At 34.6% G+C, this 25,109-nt stretch overlaps 1 protein-coding gene across 1 annotated transcript; it reads right to left on the reverse strand.

The window, feature by feature from the left end:
- Nucleotides 1-11,943: 11,943 nt before the first annotated feature.
- On the reverse strand, nucleotides 11,944-16,894 carry LOC116267417 (putative pentatricopeptide repeat-containing protein At5g08490). Its single transcript, XM_031649120.2, has one exon. The coding sequence runs from the start codon at nucleotides 16,828-16,830 to the stop codon at nucleotides 13,939-13,941; it is 2,892 nt and encodes a 963-aa protein (XP_031504980.1). The 5' UTR covers nucleotides 16,831-16,894; the 3' UTR covers nucleotides 11,944-13,938.
- Nucleotides 16,895-25,109: the final 8,215 nt, after the last annotated feature.

Genomic DNA, 25,109 nt, shown 5'->3' on the forward strand with positions numbered 1-25,109 from the left:
AATCAAATGTGGAAGAATCTTGTCTTAGAATATCACAAAGAATCATGAAAACTCCTAGTAGGTTTGTTTTTTATGAATCTTTTGACCTAGATATAAATCTTGTCCTTTGACTATCCATAAGTTAAATGAGTCATCTAATTATAATGAAGCAGAAGGATACCCTTGTTGAGAAGAAGCTATTAAAATTGAACTAGAAGCTTTAAAGAAGCCTTGAACATAGAAATTTAAAACCTACCAAAAGGAAAACAGGATATAGATTATTTTACAAGATTAAACTAAAAGTGATGGAACACTTGAAGGATATCAAACTAGACTAATTGCTAAAGGATATTCTTAAGAGTATGGAATAGACTATGAGCTTTTGCTCATGTCGCTAGAATGACTACTCTTGAACTCCTATAGTTATTGCCGCTATAATAAAATGGAAACTTTATCAAATGCATGTTAAAATGTCTTTTTAAATGACAACTAAATGAAGAAGTGTATATGGAAGCTCCTAAAGAATGGACATTTATGTTAAGGTACTTCATTTGAAAAAAGTTCACTATGGTCTTAAACAAGTATCAAAAGCTTGGTTTGATAGGTTTAGTGATATAATCATAAATTGTGGTTTTCATTCTTGTTATTCTCTTTAGAAAAGTTCTAAAAATGGAATTGTAATTCTTTTATTATATGTTGTTGATATGATCATTACTAGAAGTGGTAAAAATGGAATTGTGGAATCAAACACATCTTAAAAGGACAGTTTGAAAAGATAGTTGGGATATTATAATATTTTTTAGGAATAGAGGTAGCCTATTCTAACAAAGGATATTTTCTATCACAAAACAAGCTTCAGATATTGTTACAAGATCTTCTTTAACAGATGACAAGGAAGTTGAAACTCTAGAAATTGTTAGATCAAAATGAATATTGAGGATTGGGTTCCTCTAAAGAATTATACATCATCTGGACAATTAATTGGAGCTCTTACGTATTTAAGTATAATCAAGCTACATATTTCAACATAATCCTACATATGTGCACATGAATGTTGTTATGCGAATAATAAGATACGTTAAAGGAACTCAACCAATAGGTTTACATTCATTATCCTCTTCATTAAGTTTGATTGCCTATATTGACTCTGATTGGGGATGTGATTCAATAATAAACACTCTACTATTGGATTTTTCATCTTTTTAAGTGATTCCCTGATGTCTTGGAGGCACAAGAGTTCTTTACCAATAGCCGATGCACGTTTGTTGTGATAATAATTGTGTTATTTAGATAGCTAGTAACCATATATGAAAGAACTAAACATGTAGAGATGAACTATTACTATATTCAGAAAGAATATCTAAAGAGGACCATTGACTTATCGTATGTCAACTCGAACAATCAATGAGCAGACTTCTTTACCAAAGCATTATGTGCTCCTAGATTTAATTTCTTATTCAACAAACTTTCAGTCAAGATATAGGAATTCATTACCAATAGCCAGTACATGTTTGTTGTGATAACAAGCATGTTATTTATATAGATAGTAACTGTAAATTTTATTAAAGAACTAAACATATAGAGATGAACTGTCACTATATTCAAGAGGAATATCTGAAGAGGATCATTGACTTACGATATGTCAACTTGGAGAATCAATTAGCAGACTTCTTTACCAAATTATTATGTGCTCCTAGATTTAATTTCTTACCGAACAAACTTGTCATTATACCATGAGTTTGAGGGGGTGTAAGAAAAATCATGTGTATGTGTGTGTGTCCATATATATATATATGTATGTATGTATATATATATATCCATATTATGTATGTAATTATATAGATATGTATTTTTATTTTTTTTCTATTTTATTATTATTTTTGTTTTTCACTTTTAAAAAGCTGTTGTCTGGTCAAGGTTGCACTTTGACCAGACAGCTATAGCTATTGTACAGTTCCAACAGCTCTATTTTGAGCTGCTGGAACTATTCCAACAGTTAGTTTCCACTCTCTCTCTTGTAGTTTATATATAGGAGATTTCTTCCCTCTTGTAATAATCCTTGGATTCTTGTTATTGTTCTCTCAATAATATTCAATTTTATGTGTCTATTAACCATTTGCCAACCCTTTCTTCTATGGGTCATCCATCAAACTAGGCAACCAATTATGAATGGTGGTTAAGGACATTTATGATGTCGGTGATAGGACATCGAAGATGGAAGAAAGAAAGAAGACTGACAAATATGTTACATGGCAATAAGATGATTGATTCTATTATTATGGCCTGAATTATGAATGATGTTTAGCCACATATAGCTGAACCTGATTTAGTGCACTACAGTGAAACAAATGTGGGATTCATTGTGAGACACATACTCTTAGGTTAAAAAAGTAATTAGGATCTTACAAGTGGACTTAGAAGTTATTTTAACTTCAACAAGGTGATCAGAGTCCTGCATAGCACTCAATCTGCTTATGAGAGGTTGGACTCAATGCATCCACCTTTCTTCCCTAATCATAAATTTTATTAGGAATAGACTATGGTAGCCCAATTTATATCTGGATTATCTCCTGGCTATATGGTAGAAAATGTGCATAAGCTTATGGGCTTCAAGGTCCTTCACTTGCATATTTGTATTGTTAAGAAATAAGGTCATTAGATAGTTCTACAAAATTAAATAGTCATGGGGTAGGTTTTAGTTGAATATTATGTAATTTCCTATTTCTACCCCTAATCATTATTTAAACATGATTTAGGGCTTTCTAATGAAATGATTTCTCCTTCTCCTACAATATGATTTTTACATGGTATTAGAGCTGCACGTGCTTGGGAGCTTCTGGCACCATCTAGTTTGTGTTTTTTCATTCACCTATCTTCTTTTCATCTCGTCTCTTCAATCTAGTGTATAAGGGATCTGATCACATTTATTTTGATATTTTGATATGATCAGAAACTTGTCATGCCCAGCCCTAATATGATAGCAGTAATATAAGTCTAGTCGTGAGTACTGGGGGCATCTGTTCTGGCAGAGTTACTGATGCTATTGGATTGTCGTCGACTTTAGAAGATGCAAAACTGATCACCTTGTCTGTTTAGGCAGAGTTGCAGATGCTATTGGAGTGGTCACCCTCTTTAAAGGATGCAAACCAAATCATCATACTTATTGATGTTGCTGCCATGAACTAGAGGTTCAGCTCTATTCGTTTGTCCTATTTTGTTCTTTCTTTGGGAGTGTATTGAATCAGGTAACTACATATTTCTTTATGAATCTAGTAAAAGTGTGTTGAAGTAACTCTCAAACTCATACTGACAATATGCTGGTATTAGATTATTTTGGCTTTCATGTATCCAATAAAATCTGGCAATTGTGTATCTTAAAACTTTATCCTATTGGTCAGACTGATCGATTATGATTTTCTTTTGTTATGTATCTATATTGTAGTGGGCTGTCAAGTTGGTCAGGTTGATTGATAAATATTTTATTTTGTTGTTGTGCATCTTCATTATCATGAGCTGTCTAATAATCTAATTCATCATATTGTGGAATTTTCTTTCCTTATGCGATTGAGTATTTCATAGTCTAGCTGATATATACATATATATTGATATTTCATTATGGTTGAAATTAAAATGAATTAAACAAAGCAGAAAACTGATTTAGCATCAGATTATAAAGCATTTGTTGATTTTGTTTTATGGAATTTATGAGAAATTGGATGATAGCAATTATGAAATATGGCCAAGAAACTTTATGGTGTCAGTTTCAGGGCATTACCGCAAGCATATGAATAGCGTCCACCCACACATTGCAAGTCAATTGCTGTATTTTAATACAACCAAGAAGATATGCATCATTTTACATTACATATAATTACATTACAAAAAGCATTAGTGTATTTTGGAGGTTGAACAAGAAACTTTTGGTATGCAACAAGGTAATCAAAAACTTGCACAATGCTATACTTCAGTGAGAACAGCCCTGCATGCTTCATATTGTGACAAGCGTAAAATTTACCAGAAGCAAACAATGGTTGCAAATTTTTGTTTGGGATTGTTGCTCATTATTTTGTTGCTAAGGTGCAAAATTCATGCCAGTGATACACTACCTTGGTAGATGCTTATTATAGATTCAATCATCTTGCCTTGTCCCTTCCTCATTCTCAAGTTGATTCCATTTCTTCTGCTCTAATTGTTACTCATGATCATGGTTTAGGCATATCCACTAGAAGTATAGGTCATGGGCATGAAGATGGAGATCATGGATGTCTTCAGTGTTCTTATTGTGCAAAAAAGGATACCTTGATGACCTACATTAGGACAAGCAGGGTTGCCCTTCTATAATATCTACAACCTCTACTAAGACTATAAAACATATAGCATATCTTAGTACTAATCAAACATCTACCCCTCAAGTAGAATCATTTTCTCTTAGTCTTGCTTGTGGGAGTATGATATGGTTTTGGCTCAGAGATCTACCACTACCATTATCTCATATTTCACAGTTGACTGCTAATCCTTTTGACAAGTGCTAAGAAACAAGACCAAGGTATGTTTTGTGGATAACTGATTCTAAAGCTTCTCCCTACTTTTGTGGATAACTGATTCTAAAGCTTCTCCCTACTTTTGTGGATACTTCAAGTTTTTCTATACCCAACTATTTGTTTATCCTTCTTCACACATTGAGTTGGCAAATGGAAGTCTATCTCTTGTTGCTAGACATGGGGATGAATCTCTTACTTCTGATCTACATGTTCTAAATACCCCGTATATGCCATAGTTTCCTAAGAGTCTTTTGCATATCAATTGTCTCACTACGAAGTTGCATATAGAGTTATATTTGACCCAGGGCTCTTGTGTTTTTTAGGATTTAAAAAATGGTGTAGGTTTTGGGGAAGGTAGCATTTATTATCTCTCTAAATCAATTGAAGTTGCAAACTCAAGTGAAGAATCTAGTTCGAGTCAACTTCAGTAGCATCTTAGTTTGGGTCATCCCTCATTGTCTAAACTTCATGTTATCCCTCTGGTCTCTCATGATGCAATGTTTCCTTCCAATGTCATGTCAATTGGGCAAGCACTATCATAGTCCTTTTCCTTCCCATCAGCAACAATCAAGCCATTGTATTTTTTAGACTATTTCATGTATATGTGTGGGAATCAAGTCATGTTCCTAGTTGGTTTCAATCTAGATCTTCTTTTGTTCTTGTTGATGTCTTCTCCAAAGTGTCATGAGTTTTCCTATTAAGAGAGATATCTGAAGTTCCTTGCATCTTGAAACATTTTATTATTGAAATAAAAGACTCAGTTTAATCTTTGTGTTAAAAATGTTTATACTTGTAATGCTCTTGAATTCAAAGTTCCACTTTACTTCATTTTTATTTACAGAACAAGATATTCAACCTCAAGTTTTTTGTGCTCATACATCTCAACAAAATAGGGCTGCTGAGAGAAAATATATACATTTACTTGATGTTGCAAGAACTATCCTTCAGTCCAATCTGCCTGCTCATTATTGGGGGATGCTATATTGATTGCATATTACTTGCTTAACTGCATATACTTTATTAACTGCATAAATCTATCTGCTATTGAGGACCAGATTGTTGTCTCCAAGTCTGCCCATATTTCAGTTGCCTCATAAGGTGTCATTTGAGTGTATGTACTTTATTCACAAACTTGGTCCTAATCATGCTAAACACTTAACACGACCCATCACATGCTTCTTTTGGGATATCCAAAACAACAAAAGAAATACAAATGTTATGATATTGCCAGAAAAGTGTACATCGCTGTGGATGTTACACTTCATGAGTCAACTCCAAACTATTCTAGTCAAGAGTCACATGTTCAGTTTGATCCAAGACTTATTCATCCTTTTTTGTTGGAGGTTGTACCTATTACATCCAAAGTTGTCACTTATATCACATGGATGTGAGATGGATCTTAATCATCTCCTACTTCTGAGGTAAGTCTGTCTAACAATATTGAGCCATGGTATTTGTGCAGATGAGCCAGTAGGTGATGATGACTTACCTATCACCCTAAGAAAGGGTAGTTGATTGTGCACTCTTCGCCCTTTTTCTAAGTTTGTTTCATTGAATAGATCGGGGCATAGTGTGCAACGGCTTATAGTGGCTCTCTTTACTACTTCTATTCCATTCAGCCATTAGTAGGCACTTCTTGATCCATAATAGAAAAAGGCAATGTAAAAAGAGATGGATGCACTCATTTCATGAGGCACATGAGAACTTGTAGATCCTTCACCTAAGGTAGATATTGTGGGTTGCAAGTATATTTACTATTAAGTACCAACTGATGGCATTGTGAAGAAGTACAAAGCACACCTTATTGCTAAGGACTACACACAAAGGTATCACATAGACTTTGTTGAGACTTTTTCACCTATAGCTAGAATTGGAACCATCAGTTTACTTATTTCTATTAGAATTTACGAATGGACTGTGGCAAGTTTGATGCGTAGAATTATAGAATATCTTTCTCTATAGTGATTTATTTGAAACTATATATATGCAATAACCCCATAAGTTTGAATGACAGGGGGAGCATCATAAGGTGTGTAAATTGAAGAAGATTGTTTATGGTTTAAAACAAAGTCCTCATATGCAGTTTCATAAACTGTTTGAGATAATGTCAAAATTAGCTTCTATAGATCTCAGTCTAAAAATTCTTTTTCTGTGAAAAGGAGATCTTGAGGTTTTGTACTCATGGTTGTATACGTGAATGATATTAGCTTGACAGGCAATAGTGAACATGACATTCAAAAGACCTAGAATTTTTAAAGCAGGATTTTGTTACTAAACATCTAGGCCCTCCCAAATACTTCTCAAAAATAAAATTTGCAAGACACAAAGAAGCATTTGTGTTTTCACAAAAAAGGTATGTCTTGGATCTTTTAGAAAAGGTATTGGGCACAAAACATGCTTATATTCATATGAACCATAGAGTTCACCTTCATGATGAGCAGTTTGGACATGTACATAGTAAATCATGTCAATTTCTAATAGATAAACTCAATATATATTACTAAGAGACTTGATATATAAATCAGTTTATATATAAATCATACAAGGTGCATTGGGATGCAACAATGATGAGGCTCAAATATTTGAAAATTCTCAGGCCTTCTATTTACCAAAGGTTCATCCCTTGATATCACTGCTTTTACCAATGTTGATAAAGTAGGACCTATTGATGATAACAAAACTACTACTAGCTTTTGTATGTTTGTTAGAAGAAACCTAATAACTTGAAAGAGTAAGAAATAAGGAATAGTAGCTAGTTCAAATGTAGAATCTAAATATGGTATTATGGCTCAAACTGCTATAGAGATGACTTTAATAAAGTTTATGCTTGCTTGTTTGGAAATTCAAATCTCATTAGCTTTAAAGATTATGTGTGATAATAAAATTGCGACATATATCAAGAATAACATTGGTTTCCATCGGAAGACTAAACATATCGAAATTGATTGTCACTATATCACAAATATAGTCCAAGCAAAGATTATATCTACAATCCACATTGCTTTGGAAGATCAAGTTGTCAATGCATTCACCAAATCTCTTCCTATTTCTAATTTTTCTAGATGTTATAATAAGGTGAACACAGTTGATATATATGCTTCAGCTTGAGAAAGGTGTCAAGAAATAATGTCGTTAGATAGTTTTATAGAGTATTAAACAGTTGTGGGATTATAACTAATATTTTTTTGGTTTTTAGTGGACTGCTATGTAATTTTCTACCCTCCCCCTCCCCCCAGTAACTATTTAAACATGATTTGGGCCTTCTAATGAAACATTTTCTCTTTTCTCCCAATCTGGTTTCTACATGTATAATAGGCTCAAATCATATTGTATTCACTTCCTTTGTATCACAGTGACTCTTCCTCTTCTTCTGTTTTGGCAGGGAGGCCTGGATGTGGCTCATGCACCCCACCTATGGTAGATGTTGTGATAGGGGCATTGATAGCCATAGCAACCTGCAATGCACATACTTTGGCAAACATGGACATCTCGAGAATAGGTAGTGAGGCAAACATGGTTGTCCCTTTCTTCCCCAACATCTTCCTCTTCAGCACATTCCACCAAGAGAATTGTTACCTCTCCTACCATAGATTTTACACCTATTTCCTCAACATATACGTTTACTTTTAATCTCAGTCGAGTAGAATATGAACAGGTTCTTGCCTAGCTGTCTAGATCTATATCTACCTCTATAGTTGTAACCGGTATGGCTTGTTTTATAGGTACCATGATGCATGATAAAAGTAATGTATGAATTATTAATTTTAGTGTTTTTTGACACTTTTGTGGCCAAATTTATAGCTTTTTAACTGTACATTTGTCTCCCCCTTCTTGGCATGTTAAACTAGTGAATGGGAGACCAACGCCCATTTTGGGACAAAGCAATGTACAGTTGTCACCTACATTATATATTCTATGGGTTCTTTATACCTCAAAGTTTCCAAAAAAGTTTTTATCTATAAGCTAGCTTATTATGAGTTAAAATGTAGAGTTACTTTTTACCTTAGTTCTTGTAGAAGGTGGCGTTAGTACCTCTCTTGGCTGGTTGAAGTTGCAGTTCTTTTGTTGAATCAAGTACAAGTTCTTTCCAGTATCACCTGAGGCTTGTTCACCATCTCTTTCCAAACTTTGTTGTGTCATTCCTTAGAGTCTCTTTTCGATGTCTTTTTACCTTGAAGCTTGTTAGCTTAAGAAGAATAGTTATAGTTCCTTCCAGTCGAGTTAGAATTCCATTGATCTTGCTTATGTTGATGTATTGGGACCTAGTTGGTTTACTAGTTGGTCTCAGTTCAAGTATTATCTTGTTCCTATTGATGATTATTGTAGAGTTTCTTGGGCCTTCTTATTGAAAGAAATGTCTAAAGTCTTTTGTATTATCAAAGCATTTATTCTTGAAATAAAAACTTAATTTAGTTCTGCTATTAAATATATTTTCACTGATAATACTTTAGAACTCAAATCTAGCCAATTATTACAATTTTACAGTGATCATGGCGTTGTCCTTAACTTTCTATGTTCATACTTTCTAGCAGAATAAATTTGTAGAACAAAAACATATTCATCTCCTTAATGTATCACATACCCTTATGATCATAAAATGTGTCATCCACCTCTTTGGAGAGATATAGTTCTCATGGCCTGCTATCTAATCAACTGAATGTCTACATCCTTCATTCATGACCAAATTCCAATTGAACTGCTTAATCCTAACTGCTCCCTATTTTACATTGCTCCTAAAGTATTTATTTGCCTGTACTTTGTACACAGACTAGGCCCTAACAAAGACAAATTGTCTACTTTAGCAATCAAACATGTGTTTTTTTTTTTTTTTTTGCTACCCTAAAAATTAGAAGGGTATAGATGCTTTGATTGTTGCCCCAAAAGCGTACATCAATGTGAATGCCACATCTTTTTTCTATTCTAGGTCTACTATAAACCATGAGATCCAATTTCTTTGCATTACCGATTCATTCTTTTCCATTAGAGTTTGTCACTTGAGTTTCAACTTCTTCCCCTATAAAGTTATGTGCTTGATTTTAGGTACTTCTCTTCTATATACTTGACAACATGCTTTTTCGCATGTCTCTTTATCGCCTTCCCAAGAAGTAAGTATTCCTAATGGTACTAATTTGTCTATTGTTGATTCTAACAGCTTTCAAGATATGACTTGTTTGTTGCTCCGTGAAATTAAAAGTGAAAATGTACTTTACATCTTATTTTTGAATTTGTGTCTATAGACAGATTTGGAGAGTCAATGCAACATTTCACATCAGCTATGTTTGGGGTTACTATTCTCATACATCATCAACAAACAATGGAGACAGGTTATATAAGATGAAATGGTTGCACTAATATCACATAGTGTTTGAGAACTTGTAGATTCTCCTCTTGAGAATGCTATTTTTGGTACTAAATGAGTGTTCATGATTAAATGTCATTCTAATAGCTTGTGGAATTGTATAAAGTACAACTAGTGGCAAAGGAATGCACACAAATATGTGAAATAGATTTCTTTGAAACCTTTTGTCCTATTGATAGGATGTACATCATCAAGCTCGTTATTTCAATAGTTGTTCAGTATGGGTGGAACAGGTTTCAACTTAATGTTAAGAATACATTCTTGTAGGGTGATCTATCTAAGACAGTCTACATACAACAACCACCTAGATTTGAGAGACATGGAGAATACGGGAAGGTGTGCGTACTCAAGAAAGCTATATACCGTCTGAAGCAAAGCCTGCATGCTTGGTTCCATAAATTCGATTTCCAAAGATCACCTTCAAACCATTATTTGTTCATAAAGAATAGTTCCAAAATATAGAGGTTATGGTGGTTTATGTAGTTGATATTATCTTGATAGATGACAATGAATAGGAGATCTCAAATGCTAAGGCATAGCTACAAAAACATTTTGTCACCAAAGACCTTGGTCCTCTCAAATAACTTTTGGGGATTCAAAAAGTTAGAAAGAAAGAAGGTTTGGTTCTTTCATAGAGAAAATATGTACTTGATCTGTTGCAAGAGACTTGTAATCTAAGTGTTAAATTGGCTACTATTCTCATGAATCCCATATTACACTTACATGATGATTAGTTTGAATTTGTAGACAATAAGTCATAAGATTGTTGATTGGGAAATTCCTTTATGTAGCTGTAACCAAGCTTGGCATATCTCTAGTACTTGGTCAATCGAGTAAACTTATGGACAAGTTTAATAAAGTTTATTGGGATGCGACCATGATGCTTATCAGACACCTTAATTATTTTCTAGGCAGAGGTGTATTATTTCAGAAAGGACATCTTTGGATGTAAAAGCCTACACTGGTGCAAACTATGTGGGGTCTAATAAGAAGGTTGCCATTGGATTACATGTGTTCATTGCAGAGAATCTGGTCTTATGGAGAAGCAAAAAAGTTGTAGTTGCCAAGTCTAGTGTTGAGTCAGGATATACAAATGACATGGATAAAACCTTATAGGTTTAGGAGTTCAAAATATATTGTCTAGCAAGATAAAGTGCCATAATAAGGCAATCACTATATTGTCAACAATTTGGTTTTTCATGAGAGAGCCAAACACATAAAAGTGGATTGTTATTATATGCAAGTCAAGGTGCAAGCAGAAATTATATCAATAGTTCATGCGTCTTGAAAAAATCAAGTGACTAATGACTTGACAAAGCCGCTTTCCATGATTGAGTTTACTAGATGTTGTTACAACTTGAATATGATTAACACTTATGCTCCAGCTTAAAGGAGAGTGTTGAGAGTTATTCAGTGCAACATATATCATGATAATTGCAAAAATATCGAGATATTACTGAAAAAACATGAAAAACGAAAAAATCATGAAAATTTGAGAAAGAACGGGAAAATATATTTATCGTTTTTTTTTTACATTGTTTTTGTTTTTTTTTTCATTTTTTCCATTTTTAGCTTTTTTAATGTTAATATCATCATGTCTTCAAATTTGAAATTAAACTAAATCATTTTTCATCATTTTTATTATCCTTAAAACATTCTATTATTACTTTTATCTAGTTTTATTTATATATTCTTATTTATTTCTAACGTATTTTATTTTTACTAATTTTTTGATTTTTTAAAGTTTTCCAAGATTGTTGCAAGATTTGCCTAAAAAACAGCTTCGTAGAAAAGTACCTAAGAAAAACCTTGTTGTTCAAAACCCAATAACAATATTTGTCACAATGGTTATTACTATGGTCTAAGGGGTTTTTAGTAAATTGTTAGGAGTGGTAGGAGACTCTTTTTATTATTTTTATTTTATTTATGGACTGATTATGTAATTTTGTTTAGCCAACCTTCAGCCTTATTAACATGCGATTAGGGCCAATGCAATGGGATTTTCTCTCTCCCTCGAACCAGTTGCAACAAGTAACACACTGCACCTTCGTATTGCAAGTCAAGATTAAGAACGGATCTAAACTGATCCCAGTGAACTGTTCCTAAATCCCACATTTGTAGTAGTGAGAAGAAGAAGAGGAGAAGAGAAGAAAAAGAAGAAATGGACAACTATGCTACATTTTTTATGCAACCCACTGCATGAAGTAAATAAGATTTTTACCATAGATGTTTCCTTGTCCTTCATGTCTTTCACAGATTTGTCTTCTTCTATCTCCTCTTGTCTCCATTCATCTCCTTCTCTTGCCTCAACTCGCCTCCTGCTAGTTGTTCTCCCTTCTTCACTCAGCTTCATTATCGCAACCTACCAATACTTCCTTGATGATGCACTCTAATTTCACTACTCAATTTCCCTCTCCTTCTATTCCACTTGTCTCCTCTGTTTCCCTCTTCCATCTACTTTTCTCTTTTCCTCTTATCTGCTTCCATCACCTACATTAGCGTCATCTTCCATATCGAGCTTTTCTTCATTCATCTAACCTCTACTTCCTCCCTTGGACGACTTCTCTCCCCTCTACTACAATCATTTAAATGGATATGTTCAATCACAATAAAAACATCAAGTGGTGATGCCAACTTGCTTATTTGCATATTTTTAAGATGGGTCCATAATCATTCTGAAGAAAAAGAAAAACAACAAAATGAATATGGGAAAACTGCTTCTCAGAATTCCTGGACAAGGTCATATCATATTCATAAATAGGTATATAACAATCTTGCAACCTGTGAACATCCATTAGGGGCAAAAGGAAATGTGCAGAATATGCTTTAAAACGAGCCCAACTTATTCTTCCTTCATACTTCTCATCCAAAGTTTAGAACCTATTCAATGTCAGGCTGGAGTAGTGATGATTCAACAATCCAATATTGGCCTTTTGCATGTCTTCCACATGATTTTTAATTTGTAACCTTGCTTTCCTGTCCTCCCTCAGGTGAGGTCAAATACAAAGATAGCTTGGCCTTGTGCATGACCAAGCTCAAAACTCTTTATGAAACAACCAACCCCCTTTATCACCAAAAAATATGAAGAGAAATACATTTCTGATCTGCATAACTTGTCATAGCTTCATCCTTCATTTTGACATACAGGAGATTGAACATAGGTCCAGATATAAAAAATCGAAACTGAAAAGAGCAACATCAAGTGCTCATACATTAGCCTTAAGAATCAGGAGCTAAGGCAGTCAACTTGAGATCTTCAGCCATATGAAAACATCCACCAAGCTTGTTTTCTGCAAGCACTCTATACTTTATTGGTTAAAAAAAAAAAATCTGTTGAAATATCACTAGTTCCTGTAAATTAATATGTTGTCAATCAGTAGCCTTACACACAGTATTTCTAGGACAAACGTTGACGGGCTCGACTTCAGGTTTTGAGCACTAGCGATGAGCTGTGAATACATTTTACTGCATATGAGCATTCACTTTGTAACACAATTTCCGTAAAAGCATCACACTTTGCCATGTTTAATCTAAACAAACAAGAGAAAGGGCTTCCAAATCACCTGCAAAATTCTGGGCAACTGATCCAATTCATTTGAAAGTAGGTCTCTGAAGGTTCTTCAGACTCACAGACCTAAAGAAACTGATTCCTTGGAGGACAAGAACCTAACTCAGCATGGACAGCTTCTTCCAAAATCTAAGGCATGTACAATACTTCAGCTTGTCCTCTCTACTCCTTAAACACATAATAATCCAAGTAGATTATGTTTGAATTCCTCAAAAGTATTGTACTCCTTAAAAGCATCATACTGCAAGGATATAAAATTACAACCTTTAACAGCTACCTTCCAATATTTCAATATTTAGATGCAAATTCCTGGTCCAATCCAATTGCCTATTACTTGTCAACGCAGTATGATGACCAACATGATAACAGGAAGCAGTATACCATGTTTTTGCATAGTTTGTCCCTGCACATATGATGGATTTTGTGATTCTTTGTTGAGTTTGTTTCTCAAAGAATGAACCCAGAATAGGGTCCCTACAAATCTTCATTGCCTAGCCTTGTGTACTGATCCATTCCAAAGGTTCTTTTATTTGCTGGTCTAGAGTCCTCAACATATTGTAAATGAAGCACCTTTCAGGATGTGAGCTATCTCCAGATATAAATATGTGCAGCTTTTGTTTTACCTCAATCCAGCTGCACCCTGCTGGCTTCTTTAGATCCTTTTGTTTCATCATCTTCCTTAGCTCCTCCACACGATCCCACCTCCTATCTGCTGCATATATGTTTGATAATAGGACATAGTTCCCAATGTTTCCAGCCTCAACATTGAAAAGATGATACCCAGCTACCTGACCAAGTGCCACATTGTGGTGCATTTTACAGGCACCGAGCAATGTGCCCCACACATTTGCATTGGCCTCACATGGCATGTTAGATACAAACTCATATGCTTCCTTCAGACATCCAGATCTTGCAAGAAGGTCAGCCATGCATGCATAATGCTCTATTGTAGGTTCGATACCAAAAGCATCAGACATGGATTCAAAGTACTTACGCCCTTTGTCTAAGAGACCTCCATGACTGCAGGCAGATAGAATGGCAGTCATAGCAACATGGTCAGGCTTTATTTCTGACTGTAGCATCTGATCAAAGATTTTAACTGCTTCTTCACTTCTGCCATGCATTGCCAAGCCACCAATCATGGCTGTGAACATCACCAAGTCTGGTTGTGAACTGTTGTTGAACAGCTTGGATGCAACTTGAATGTTTCCACATTTTGCATATACATCAAGGAGTGCTCCATCTAAACAGACATCATTGAAACAAGATCGGACTATAAATCCATGGCATTGACGTACCAGGCGAGTTGATGCCAGATGAGCACAGACTGGCAGTAAGCTCATAAAACTTATAGCATCTGGTTTCATTCCATGAATATTTAACTCAATGAAAAGATTGAGCGCTTGATTGATACAATTATTCTGTGCATAAACTTGAATCATCAAGTTGCAGATAGTTAAATCCCTTTGACACATTTGATTGAAGATTCTACCTGCACTGCCTTGAGAGCCATCTATCACGTTACCTGATAATGTGGTGTCTCCCAGGACCATTTTCTTTCTTGACAGATTCGTAAACAAGTTTGATGCATATATTATGTTTCTATGTTTTGCATACATACATAACAAAGCATTTTCAACAGATAATTCTTTCATAAGTTCTGTTCTAATGCAATACCCATGTAATTGCTTACCTCGCCTCATTCCAACTGATGCATGTGCAGAAAGGATATTCAGGATGGTCACATGGTCTGGTTTAATCCCATCTATGTGCATCTGATGTAAAAGTTCAACAATTTTATCCCCTTGTCCAATCTGAGAATAAGCTGAAAGCATTGCATTCCATGACACTACATCTCTATTATTGGTTTCCAGAAAGACTCCATATGCGTCTTGTGGTTCACCACACTTTCCATAGAAGCTAATCAGAGCATTCCTCACATGCAAGTCAGTTTGCATTTCCGGGCGACGGAGAACATAGCGATGAATTTTCTTTCCCTCCTTCAATCCAAGTAACTGTGCACAAGTAGGAAGAATGCTGATAATAGTGACAGAATCAGGCCTGAACTGACTTGATAATAACTCATTAAAACAATTTATGGCCCACAAAAACTGACCATTTGTGGTGTAACCCACAACCATTGTGTTCCATGAAACCAAATCTCTTTTGTCCATCATTTGGAAAATATATTCAGCCTTCATCATATTCCCAACCCTTGAATAAAATGTCAATAGTGCATTACTTACATAAACATCAGTATCTAGAGACGCTCTCAATAGGTAACAGTGTATCTGTCTTCCATGATCCCTATCCTGCAAGAGTCCACAGATGGGAAGAACATTCACAATTGTTGCTGAATTAGGCATATACCCACGAAACACCATTGCAGAAAACAAGTTACGGGCCTCAACGTACTGGTTGTTCTCACATAAGCCGGCAATAGTTGCATTCCAGGATACCACATCTTTCTCCAATATCTCATCAAACAAATAGCACGCGTCCACACTTCTTCCAAACTTAGCGTACATTGAAACCAAGGCGTTTCCCACAAGAGTCTTCGAAACCAACCCCATTCTTATAGCAAGTCCGTGAATGCATAAACCTGTCGAAAAGGATCCCAATTGTACACAGACAGGAAAAATGATCGCAAAAGTAATAGCATTAGGCCGTTCCCTGCCAATAGTCATCAAGCAAAAGAACTCCAAAGAAGTTCTATAACTCTTGCTGTGAACAAAGCCAGAAATCATGACATTCCAAGTTACAGAATCTCTATCAGACATTTCATCGAACAACTGGCGTGCATAACCAATACCACCTTGGGATCTCGCGTACATGTTAACTAGTGCGTTGGACACTAGCTTGATGTGCCCGTATCCACTTTTAACGATCGATGCATGAGATTTCCTGCCCAGTTCTAAAAAAGAAAGGAAAGAACACGCCTTCAGTATGTCAAGGAAACTACATTCATCGGGCTGAAAGCCTTCTTCAACCATTCTGACGAAGAATTTGACCGTTGCTTCAAAATCTCCATTTACTGTGCACTTTCGAATGACAAGATTCCACGACTCCTGATCGGCGGAATCGACTTCGTCGAAGACGTCGATCGCTTTCCAGAGACACCCGCGTCTCGAGTCCGGAAGAACGGGCTTCTTCTGTATAAACCGGTCATCAGCGATACGATACGATAAATTTACATGGAACCGATCCGAATTGGGAGCCACGTGATTCGTGCATTCAGGATTAAAAGAACTGGCTGTGGCGGTAGAGATGGGGAGATTCAGACTACAAAAGGGACACGAGGAATCCCAACGATTTAAAGAGCGGAAGAATATGGAGAATCGGTTTGCAAGTGTACGTGTACCGGTCTGATAACCGATACACATGGAGCTTTTGGAGAGGCATGTAAAATGCGAGACCGCAAAATTAGGACGCTCTGGTTGGCCCTCTTGGAAGGGTCCCTACTTCATGAGGAGGTGGAGAGAATTTTATGGCAAGCGTGAAAAGACCCTTCTATTTCTATTGAAAGGAATGAAAAGGAAAGAAAAATATAATGTAAATCCCATCCCTCTAACGTTTTATTTGGATGGAGGGAAATAAAAGGAAATGAAAGGATGAAATGAAAAGAAAAGGAAAATATAATGTAAATTCAATCCCTCTAACGTTTTATTTGGATGGAGGAAAATGAAAGGATGGAAAGGAAATGAAAGGAAAAGAAAGGAAGGGAAAGAAAATGGGAAATGAAGATAATGAAAAGGAAAAAAAAAAAAAAAAGAGGTAATTATAAAGCTTGTTTAGATAAAAAAGAAAATGAAAAAATATCATTTATAATATTTTACGATAATACCCCTAACATTCAAAATGTTTAAAAAATTGAGAGGGTTATAAATGGTAGAAAAAGGCAAAGGTTTCCTTTCCTTTCCAATCCTTTCAATTTTGAAGGGATTGGACTTATGCTATGCTTTCTTTTCCTTTCCCTCCATTTCATTTCCCTCTCCTTCCAACCAAACAAACTTTTTTAATTTTTTTTCATTTCCCTCCTTTTTAATTAATCAACAAATGATTGATTGATCAATCTCTCCCTTTCTCTCCCTTTTTCATTTCATTTCCCTCCCTTTTTCATTTCCCTCCTTTTTTTATTATATTGTGTGTGTGTGTGTATATATATATATATATATATGACTTTTTTTAAGTAAATTGGGTCTGGGTTGCCCGAGCTTGACCCTAGATCGAGCCGCACCAGGCCACCGCTAACTGGGATGTTGAGGTTCAAGTTTGAGCCCTTCAGACTGAGTTGAGAATATCCAAGTTAGGCATCAACAAGAGGCCCAATTCCTGCTTCTCTTCTTAATCAAAAAATGTTTTCATCCCACCCAAGCATTGCACCGGATTTTGGCGTATCCATTTGCTTTGTGTTGCCTCAAGCTAGTCTCATGGTCATTATTAGCTCTAATGAGTTATCATTCTGAGCTGCAAGCAGGACGACTGAGTTGAAAGATATACTTTAGGCCTATGCTAATCCCAAAGCTACCCAAAACTTTAGAGACATAAGCATATGGTTTACTATTTTATTGCTGAAGATGGTTTCTTCTAATAAACGTTAAAAGTAATTCTTATGCCTGATGAAATTTGGAGGTTGACCTGTTCTTTAATTGATCCTGCAGCTTCACCTGGTGTAATATCTGAAAATTTACTAAGTGAAAATTTTAATTTTTTTACTATTGATTGTAAATAGAGTAAAAATGGAATTTTTACGTGGCTATGGAAGAAATGAAGGGTGAACCTATGCCCATTGTGCCCAAAAAAGGTATTTATGCAAATTGAATACTTAAAAATGCATACTTGTTAAAGAATGAGGGCAGAAATGAAATTATCCACAAAGAGAGGCAAATTAAGATATATATATATATATATATACAAAATTTATTTCTGATAGACTTAAAAAAGTGTGAACTCAGAAATATTAAACAAATGGTTTAGAGCCACCTTAGGAGTGCTAAAAGTGTGTGAGAGTGCTAAAAGTGTGTGACTGTGTATATATATATATATATTGAATGGTAGACTCTGGTTTTTCAAAGTTATCTGATTATCTAACTGAAGTAGTTTGGTCCAACATTAAGAACAGTTAAAAGAAAAACAATAAAAAGGTGATGGGCCTTTTTATCATATAGTATTAATTTACACATTTTCTCATTGTTTTTCTCTCAACCATCCATTTACTTTAGATGTACAACCTTTGTTATAGTTGTTTCGGAATGGCTAGAGTCGTCATTTGCTCTCTCTCTTTCTCTCTCTCTCTCTCTCTCACACACACACACACACATATATATATATATATATATATATAATGAGTAGTAAAAAGTCATGAACATAAATTGTGTTCTAGACAAGTTTAAATGTTTAATATTAATATATTAGTGTTATTTTCTTGAAAAAGAAATTGTGTTATATATATATATATATAATGGTTGCTCATCCAGTATTGCGGATCCTTCTGCAGCAGTGTTGGAATCGGAGAACATGGCGGCAGGGCCAACCACCACCTTTTGATAGGGGATGGAGGCACTGCAGAACTGTAGTGGAGAAGATTGTTTCTGGGTAGTGGCTTCTAAAACTTCTAGTATTTTCACCATTAGTATAGCAGATTTTTCTGAGCTCACTCCATCCCAAACAATATGGAATTCTGTCCTAGAGCTGAGGAACTCACCACTCTATTAGAAAGAAGAATGACTGACTTTTACACGAACTTTCAACTGGAAGAGATCAGTCTAGTGGTCTCCATTGGAGATGGGATTGCACGTGTTTATGGATTGGACGAGATTCAAGCCAGGGAAATGGTGGAATTTGCAGAAGTGTGAAACGAATAGTGTTGAATCTTGAGAATGAAAATGTAGGTATTGTTGTCTTTGGTAGTGATACCGCTGTTAAAGAAGGAGATCTTGTCAAGCGCACTAGCTCTATTGTGGATGTTCCTGTGGGAAAGGCCAATTAAGCTTCTGCCGACCGATGGAGCCATAAGCGGTCCAATAATGAAACTTCTTCTTTCCACCACCAACCACCGAAACTTCCTCAGATGTTGAGCAAAGTTAGAAACGAAACTTCGTGGACTTTCTAAGGTTATCACGTCAAAGCACTTGCAAAGTTCACCATAGGGCAAAGCAGGCACTCGCAAATTGAATCAACAAAGCACTCACAACTTCAAAATGCTAAAGCTACTATTGAAAGGTAACTTGTAATTTGATCTACAACTTAGGATCCAAATCCAAAAACAAGGTGATAAGGATGGTGGAGTAAATGGTGTTTTCTTGCACTTCTCAAAAAATTTGAAAATTGTGAAAATGGTTAGTAATATGAAATAGTAAATTTTTAAGCATTCTTTGAAGATGATGACAGTAATTATGATGCTTAGAAATTCTATACATATAAGCCTATATAAAGGCACAAAGACTTGATTGAGGTAATGAGAAAGAGAGCATCCCCAAAATAAAAAGCTCTTATTCCTTCCATTGTAGCTTTTTCTCTTTCTTCTTCATATGCTAAAGAAAGCCCATTTATCTTACTGTTATTCCACGTGCCTCTCCTTTATGGTGCCATATTTCATTCGCAAACATCTTTACATAAAGATTTTTCACTTCACTCTTCTATTGCTCCAAAAGTTTGGTATCAGAACTTCATTTGAGTAGGTAAGATGCCAAGCTAGCAATTTCAGTTTCAAGTTTTCTCAAAATCAAGTGCCAATATTTGATGGTGAAATTCATGAATTTTGGAGTTTCCAAATGAAGACCATGTCCATATCACAAGAACTTTGGGAGCTCAATCTTGAATTATATGATGAACCCAATCATGGACTCCTGCAAAACAAAAAAAAAAAAAAAGCAAGAAGAGAGAGACGCAAAAGCTCTCTTCGTCCAACAATTGTAAGTAAATCAATCTTTTCTCGTATTATGAATGCTTTGAAATCAAATGAAGCATGGAACATCCTGAAAAAGAAATTTCGAGATTATGAAAAAGTCATATCGATCAAACATCAATCGCATTGGACGGAGTTTGATACATTGTTGATGAAAGAAAATGAAAATATGCAAACAATTTTCTCCCAGGTTGTTGAAATGATAAATCAGATTAAAAGTTTTGGAAATACTATTGAAGATAAGAAGGTTGTTGAATAAGTTCTAAGGAGTTTAATGCCTAAGTATGATTATGCCATTTTTATTATTGAAGAATCAAAAATTTGATTGATCGTTTGATGAATTAATGGATTCTTTAGAAGCACATGAAAATTGCATGTCCAAGTCTTGAGTCGAAGAATTTTGAACAAGCATTCAATCCAAACTGAAAGTTGAAGAAGAAAAAGGCTTTCAAAGGCTGCAGTATAGAAGATGTGGAAGGAACCAAAGACTATCAAGAGGACCAGGACGAGGACAATGTAAAAATAATTTCAACTCAAGGAATAACAAGCAAAATGACAAATCCAAATCATACTGCTATGGGTGTAAAAAATGTGGACATAGGTCAAATTGCAGATTCAAATGCACACAGTGCAAAATTCGAAATCATGCACAAAGAGGTTGCCAGTTTCAAAACAAATGAAGCCAATTTTTAAAAAAATGATTAAGAGAATGATTTTCTATTTTTCTCATGTTTGGATGCTCATCAAGATTCACCTGATATTTGGTATCTATTCAAGGGATACAACAACCATATAACAGGTGATCAAGATTGTTTCACTAAATTGGCTGAAAGGCATTCGATCCAAGGTAAGGTTGGTAGATGGAAATGTCAAGCACTTGAAGGCAAATGTGACATTGCAGTAAAAACAAAATCAAGTGACATTAAACTTGTTCATAGTGTCCTTTATGTTCTTGGTTTGGCACAGAACATTTAAGTGTTAGTCAACTCATACAAAAAGGTTATTCAGTTCATTTTAATGATGATGAATGCAAGATAGTTGATAAGAAAAGTCATCAAACCATAGCCAAAATGAAAATGGCTGAAACAAAAATTTTCCCCTAACAATGAATCTTTGTGAAAATCAAGCCCTTCATGTCAATAATTTAGATGTATCAAACCTTGACACTTGAGATTTGGTCATCTAAATTATAAGAGTTTGAACTTATTAAATCAAAATAATATTGTTATAGGACTTCCATGTATAAATGATCCAAAAAACATATGTGAATGATGTGTCTATGGAAAATTTCATAGATTATCATTTCCAAACTCTTCTTGGAAAGCAAAAACATCCTTTAGAGTAAGTTTGTGCATATATTTGTGGTCCCACTTAGACTGAGTGCCATAATGGTAGAAAGTATTTTTATTATTTATGGATGATTATAGCAAATGATTTTGGTGTATTTTCTTCATCAATATTAGAGGCATTTACAATATTAATGCAGTTCAAAGCATGTGTAGAAAAAGAAAGTAAGTTTAAATTGAAGGCCTAATGTGGAGAGTCTACATCAAACGAATTTTGGGATTATTGCAAGGAGTATGTTATAAAAAGATAGTTCACAACTGCAAAAACATCACAACAAAATGGAGTGGTTAAAAGGCATAACAAAACAATTATTGAGATGGCAATAAACATTTTAAAAGGTAAGAACCTTTCAAATTTTTTTTTGGGTTGAAGCCTTCAATATTGCAGTGCACATTTTAATCAGGTCTCCTACTAAATCTCTCGTAATATGACTCCTCATGAAGCATGGTTCACACACAAACCAAAGGTCGATTATTTCAAAGTTTTTGGTTTCATCATATATGCTAAAATATCATCTCAAGACTAAGAAAAACTTGATGAAAAAGGACAAAGGTATATTTTTATTAGTTGTAGTGATACTTTTAAAGCTTATTATCTCCTTAATCCAAAAATGCATGCTTTGTTATTTCAAGAAACGTAATTTTTTATTAGTCAAATGGATGGAGTTGGGACTCAGAATCAGTCAAACTATCATCAAAAGATCAACATCGAGAAAAGCAAGAAAAAACATCTATAGAGTGGAGAACTTAGACAGGGATGTTGTTATCAGCCTAAAAAGGTGAGAAAACTCTCCAAAATTTATGAAGTGATTTTACTTTGTTTTCTTTCAAGCCACAAAATTTTGAAAAAACTATTCAAAATGAGATTTGGAAAACTGTAATGAACAAAAAAAAGTGCAATAGAAAAAAATTCAAGCATGCGAAATGGTAGAAAAATCATTTAATAAAAACATTATTGGTTCAAAATAGATTTTCAAAACAAAATTCAATGAAGATTGGTCAATCTTGAAATACAATGCTCGTGTAGTTGCAAAGGGTTATTTTCAAAAAAACGGAGTAGATTTGAATGAAACATTTGCATATGTTGTGAGAATGGAAACCATAAGTACTATTTTAGTCATCACTGTGGAAGTAAAAAAGTGCATGTTTTCAACTTGATGTGAAATCAGTTTTTTTAAATGAAAACCTTGAAGAGCAAGTTTACGTGGAACAGCCTCTTGGTGTTGAAAATAAAGGAAAACAAAGGAAAAAGTCTACAGGCTAAAGAAGTCCTTGTCTGGCTTAAAGCAAGCCCCCGAGCTTGGAACATAAACACATATTTCATACAAATTGGTTTCCAAAAGAGTCAAGTGAATCATCTTTGAATGTAAAGAAAGATGGTGAAGGAAACTCATTGGTTGTTTGTATATATGTAGATGGCTTGATATATCTTGGAACAAATACAAGAATGGTTGAAAATTTCAATAGAGCAACGATGAAAGAATATGAGATGACTGACCTCGGCATCATGAAATAAATTTTTTTAAAATTCAAGTCAAGTAGGTAAATGGTGAATTTTTTATGGAAAAATATATGGATGACTTGTTAAAGAGGTTTAACATGTTAAATTGCAAGCCAGCAAACATTCCAATTGCGGTAAATGAAGAGCTTTTAAAAAATGATGGTGCAAAGAAAGTTGATGCTTTCATGTATCACAATTTAGCGGGATTTTGATTTATTTCACAAATACTAGGCCAAATATTATGGATGCATATGAATGAACCAAATAACTCCATCTTGCAGCAGTAAAAAGAATTTTGAAGTATCTCCAAGGCACAAAGAAACTGGGAATTAAATATATTGCAGAAAATAATTTTAACTTGCTTGGTTTTACTCATAGTGATTTGGTAGGTTTTGTTGATGATAGAAGAAACATTTTAGGATAAGTACTTTGCTGGAGAATAAAGGTGATTTCGTGATCTTCTAAGAAGCCAAATGCTATTGCATTATCACTTATGGAGGTAGAGTACATAGTAGTTACCAATGCAATATATCAAGTAGTTTGGCCAAGAATAATACTTGGAGACCTTCAACAAAAACAAGGAAGTTCAACCATTATCTATTGTGACAACAAATTTGCCATTGCTATGATAAAAAAATCCAGCTTTTCGTGCATGATCACAAACAATGAAATTCATCATCATTACATCAGAGAATTGGTTAAAAATAGAATATCATGACAGAGTTCATCCCAAGCAAAGATCAAATTACAAATATATCTACCAAACCATTGCCAACAGAAATATTTGAACCATTTGTTAAGAATTACAAATTCATGGGGAAGTGTTGAAAGATAATTTGTAATTGGATCTGCAACTTATGATCCACATCCAAAAACAAGGTTGTGAGGGCAGTGGAGTAAATGGTGGCCTCTTGCACTTCTCAAAAATTTTGACAATTGTAAAAATACTTACCAATATGGAATTATAAATTTCTAAGCATTCCTTGAAGAAGATGATAGTAATTAAATTATTAGAAATTTTCTAGCATGTAAGCCTATATAAAGGCATGAAGATTTGATTGAGGTAATGAGAACAAAGGAAAGCATCATAAAAATAGAAAGATCTCATTCCCCCCACCATAGCTTTTTCTCTCTCTTCCTCATCTTCTAAAGAAGACCCATTTAACTTTTGTCATTTCAAGAAAATTTCTTCTTGTGTTGCCATATTTCTTTCTCAAACATCTTTACATAAAGATTTTGCATTTACTCTTTCGCTGCTCCAACATTTATATGCCCAATAGAGTCCATGAGAAATCCAAAGAGAGATTGAAGGGCAGAGAGAGGAATTAAAAAAGAGAATAGAGAGTTTAGAGAGAACGAGAGAAGGCTGCCTGGTGCAGCCATTGACAGTTTCTAATGACAGTGGTGGTGGCAGCAACATTGGTTGGCAGTTGTCAATAAAAGTATTTAAATTGAATATTTTGATTGGGTTTTAGCATGTGTTGCAGATATGGCTGCTAACCTAATCAAATTATTATCATATTTGACTCTAGTAAATGGCATGTATAATGGTACCTGATCATATTGTGATTTGGGGATAATATAGCTTCAATGTGATTATTTAGATTTGATTAGTACGCATGATTGGATTGAGTATGATTATGTATATAGATAATTATTTAGGACAAGTGTGTCTTCAAGTGGAGCTTGGTTCCTCCAAATAATGCATTAGAGAACGTCTTAGAACCACACTTATATGAAACGGTTGTTTGCTGACCACGGATGGAGAGTACTCTCTATGATTGGAATTAATGGAAAAATTGAGATTGAAGTGCCTTTCCTTCTCTAGGTAATATCAGTTTTTTATATTGAAAACAAACCCTAGTGAAATCAAATTCAAAAATAATTAACTTTCTGCATAGTGCATAC

This window comes from Nymphaea colorata, chromosome 14 (assembly GCF_008831285.2).
Source record: "Nymphaea colorata isolate Beijing-Zhang1983 chromosome 14, ASM883128v2, whole genome shotgun sequence".
NCBI lineage: Eukaryota > Viridiplantae > Streptophyta > Magnoliopsida > Nymphaeales > Nymphaeaceae > Nymphaea > Nymphaea colorata.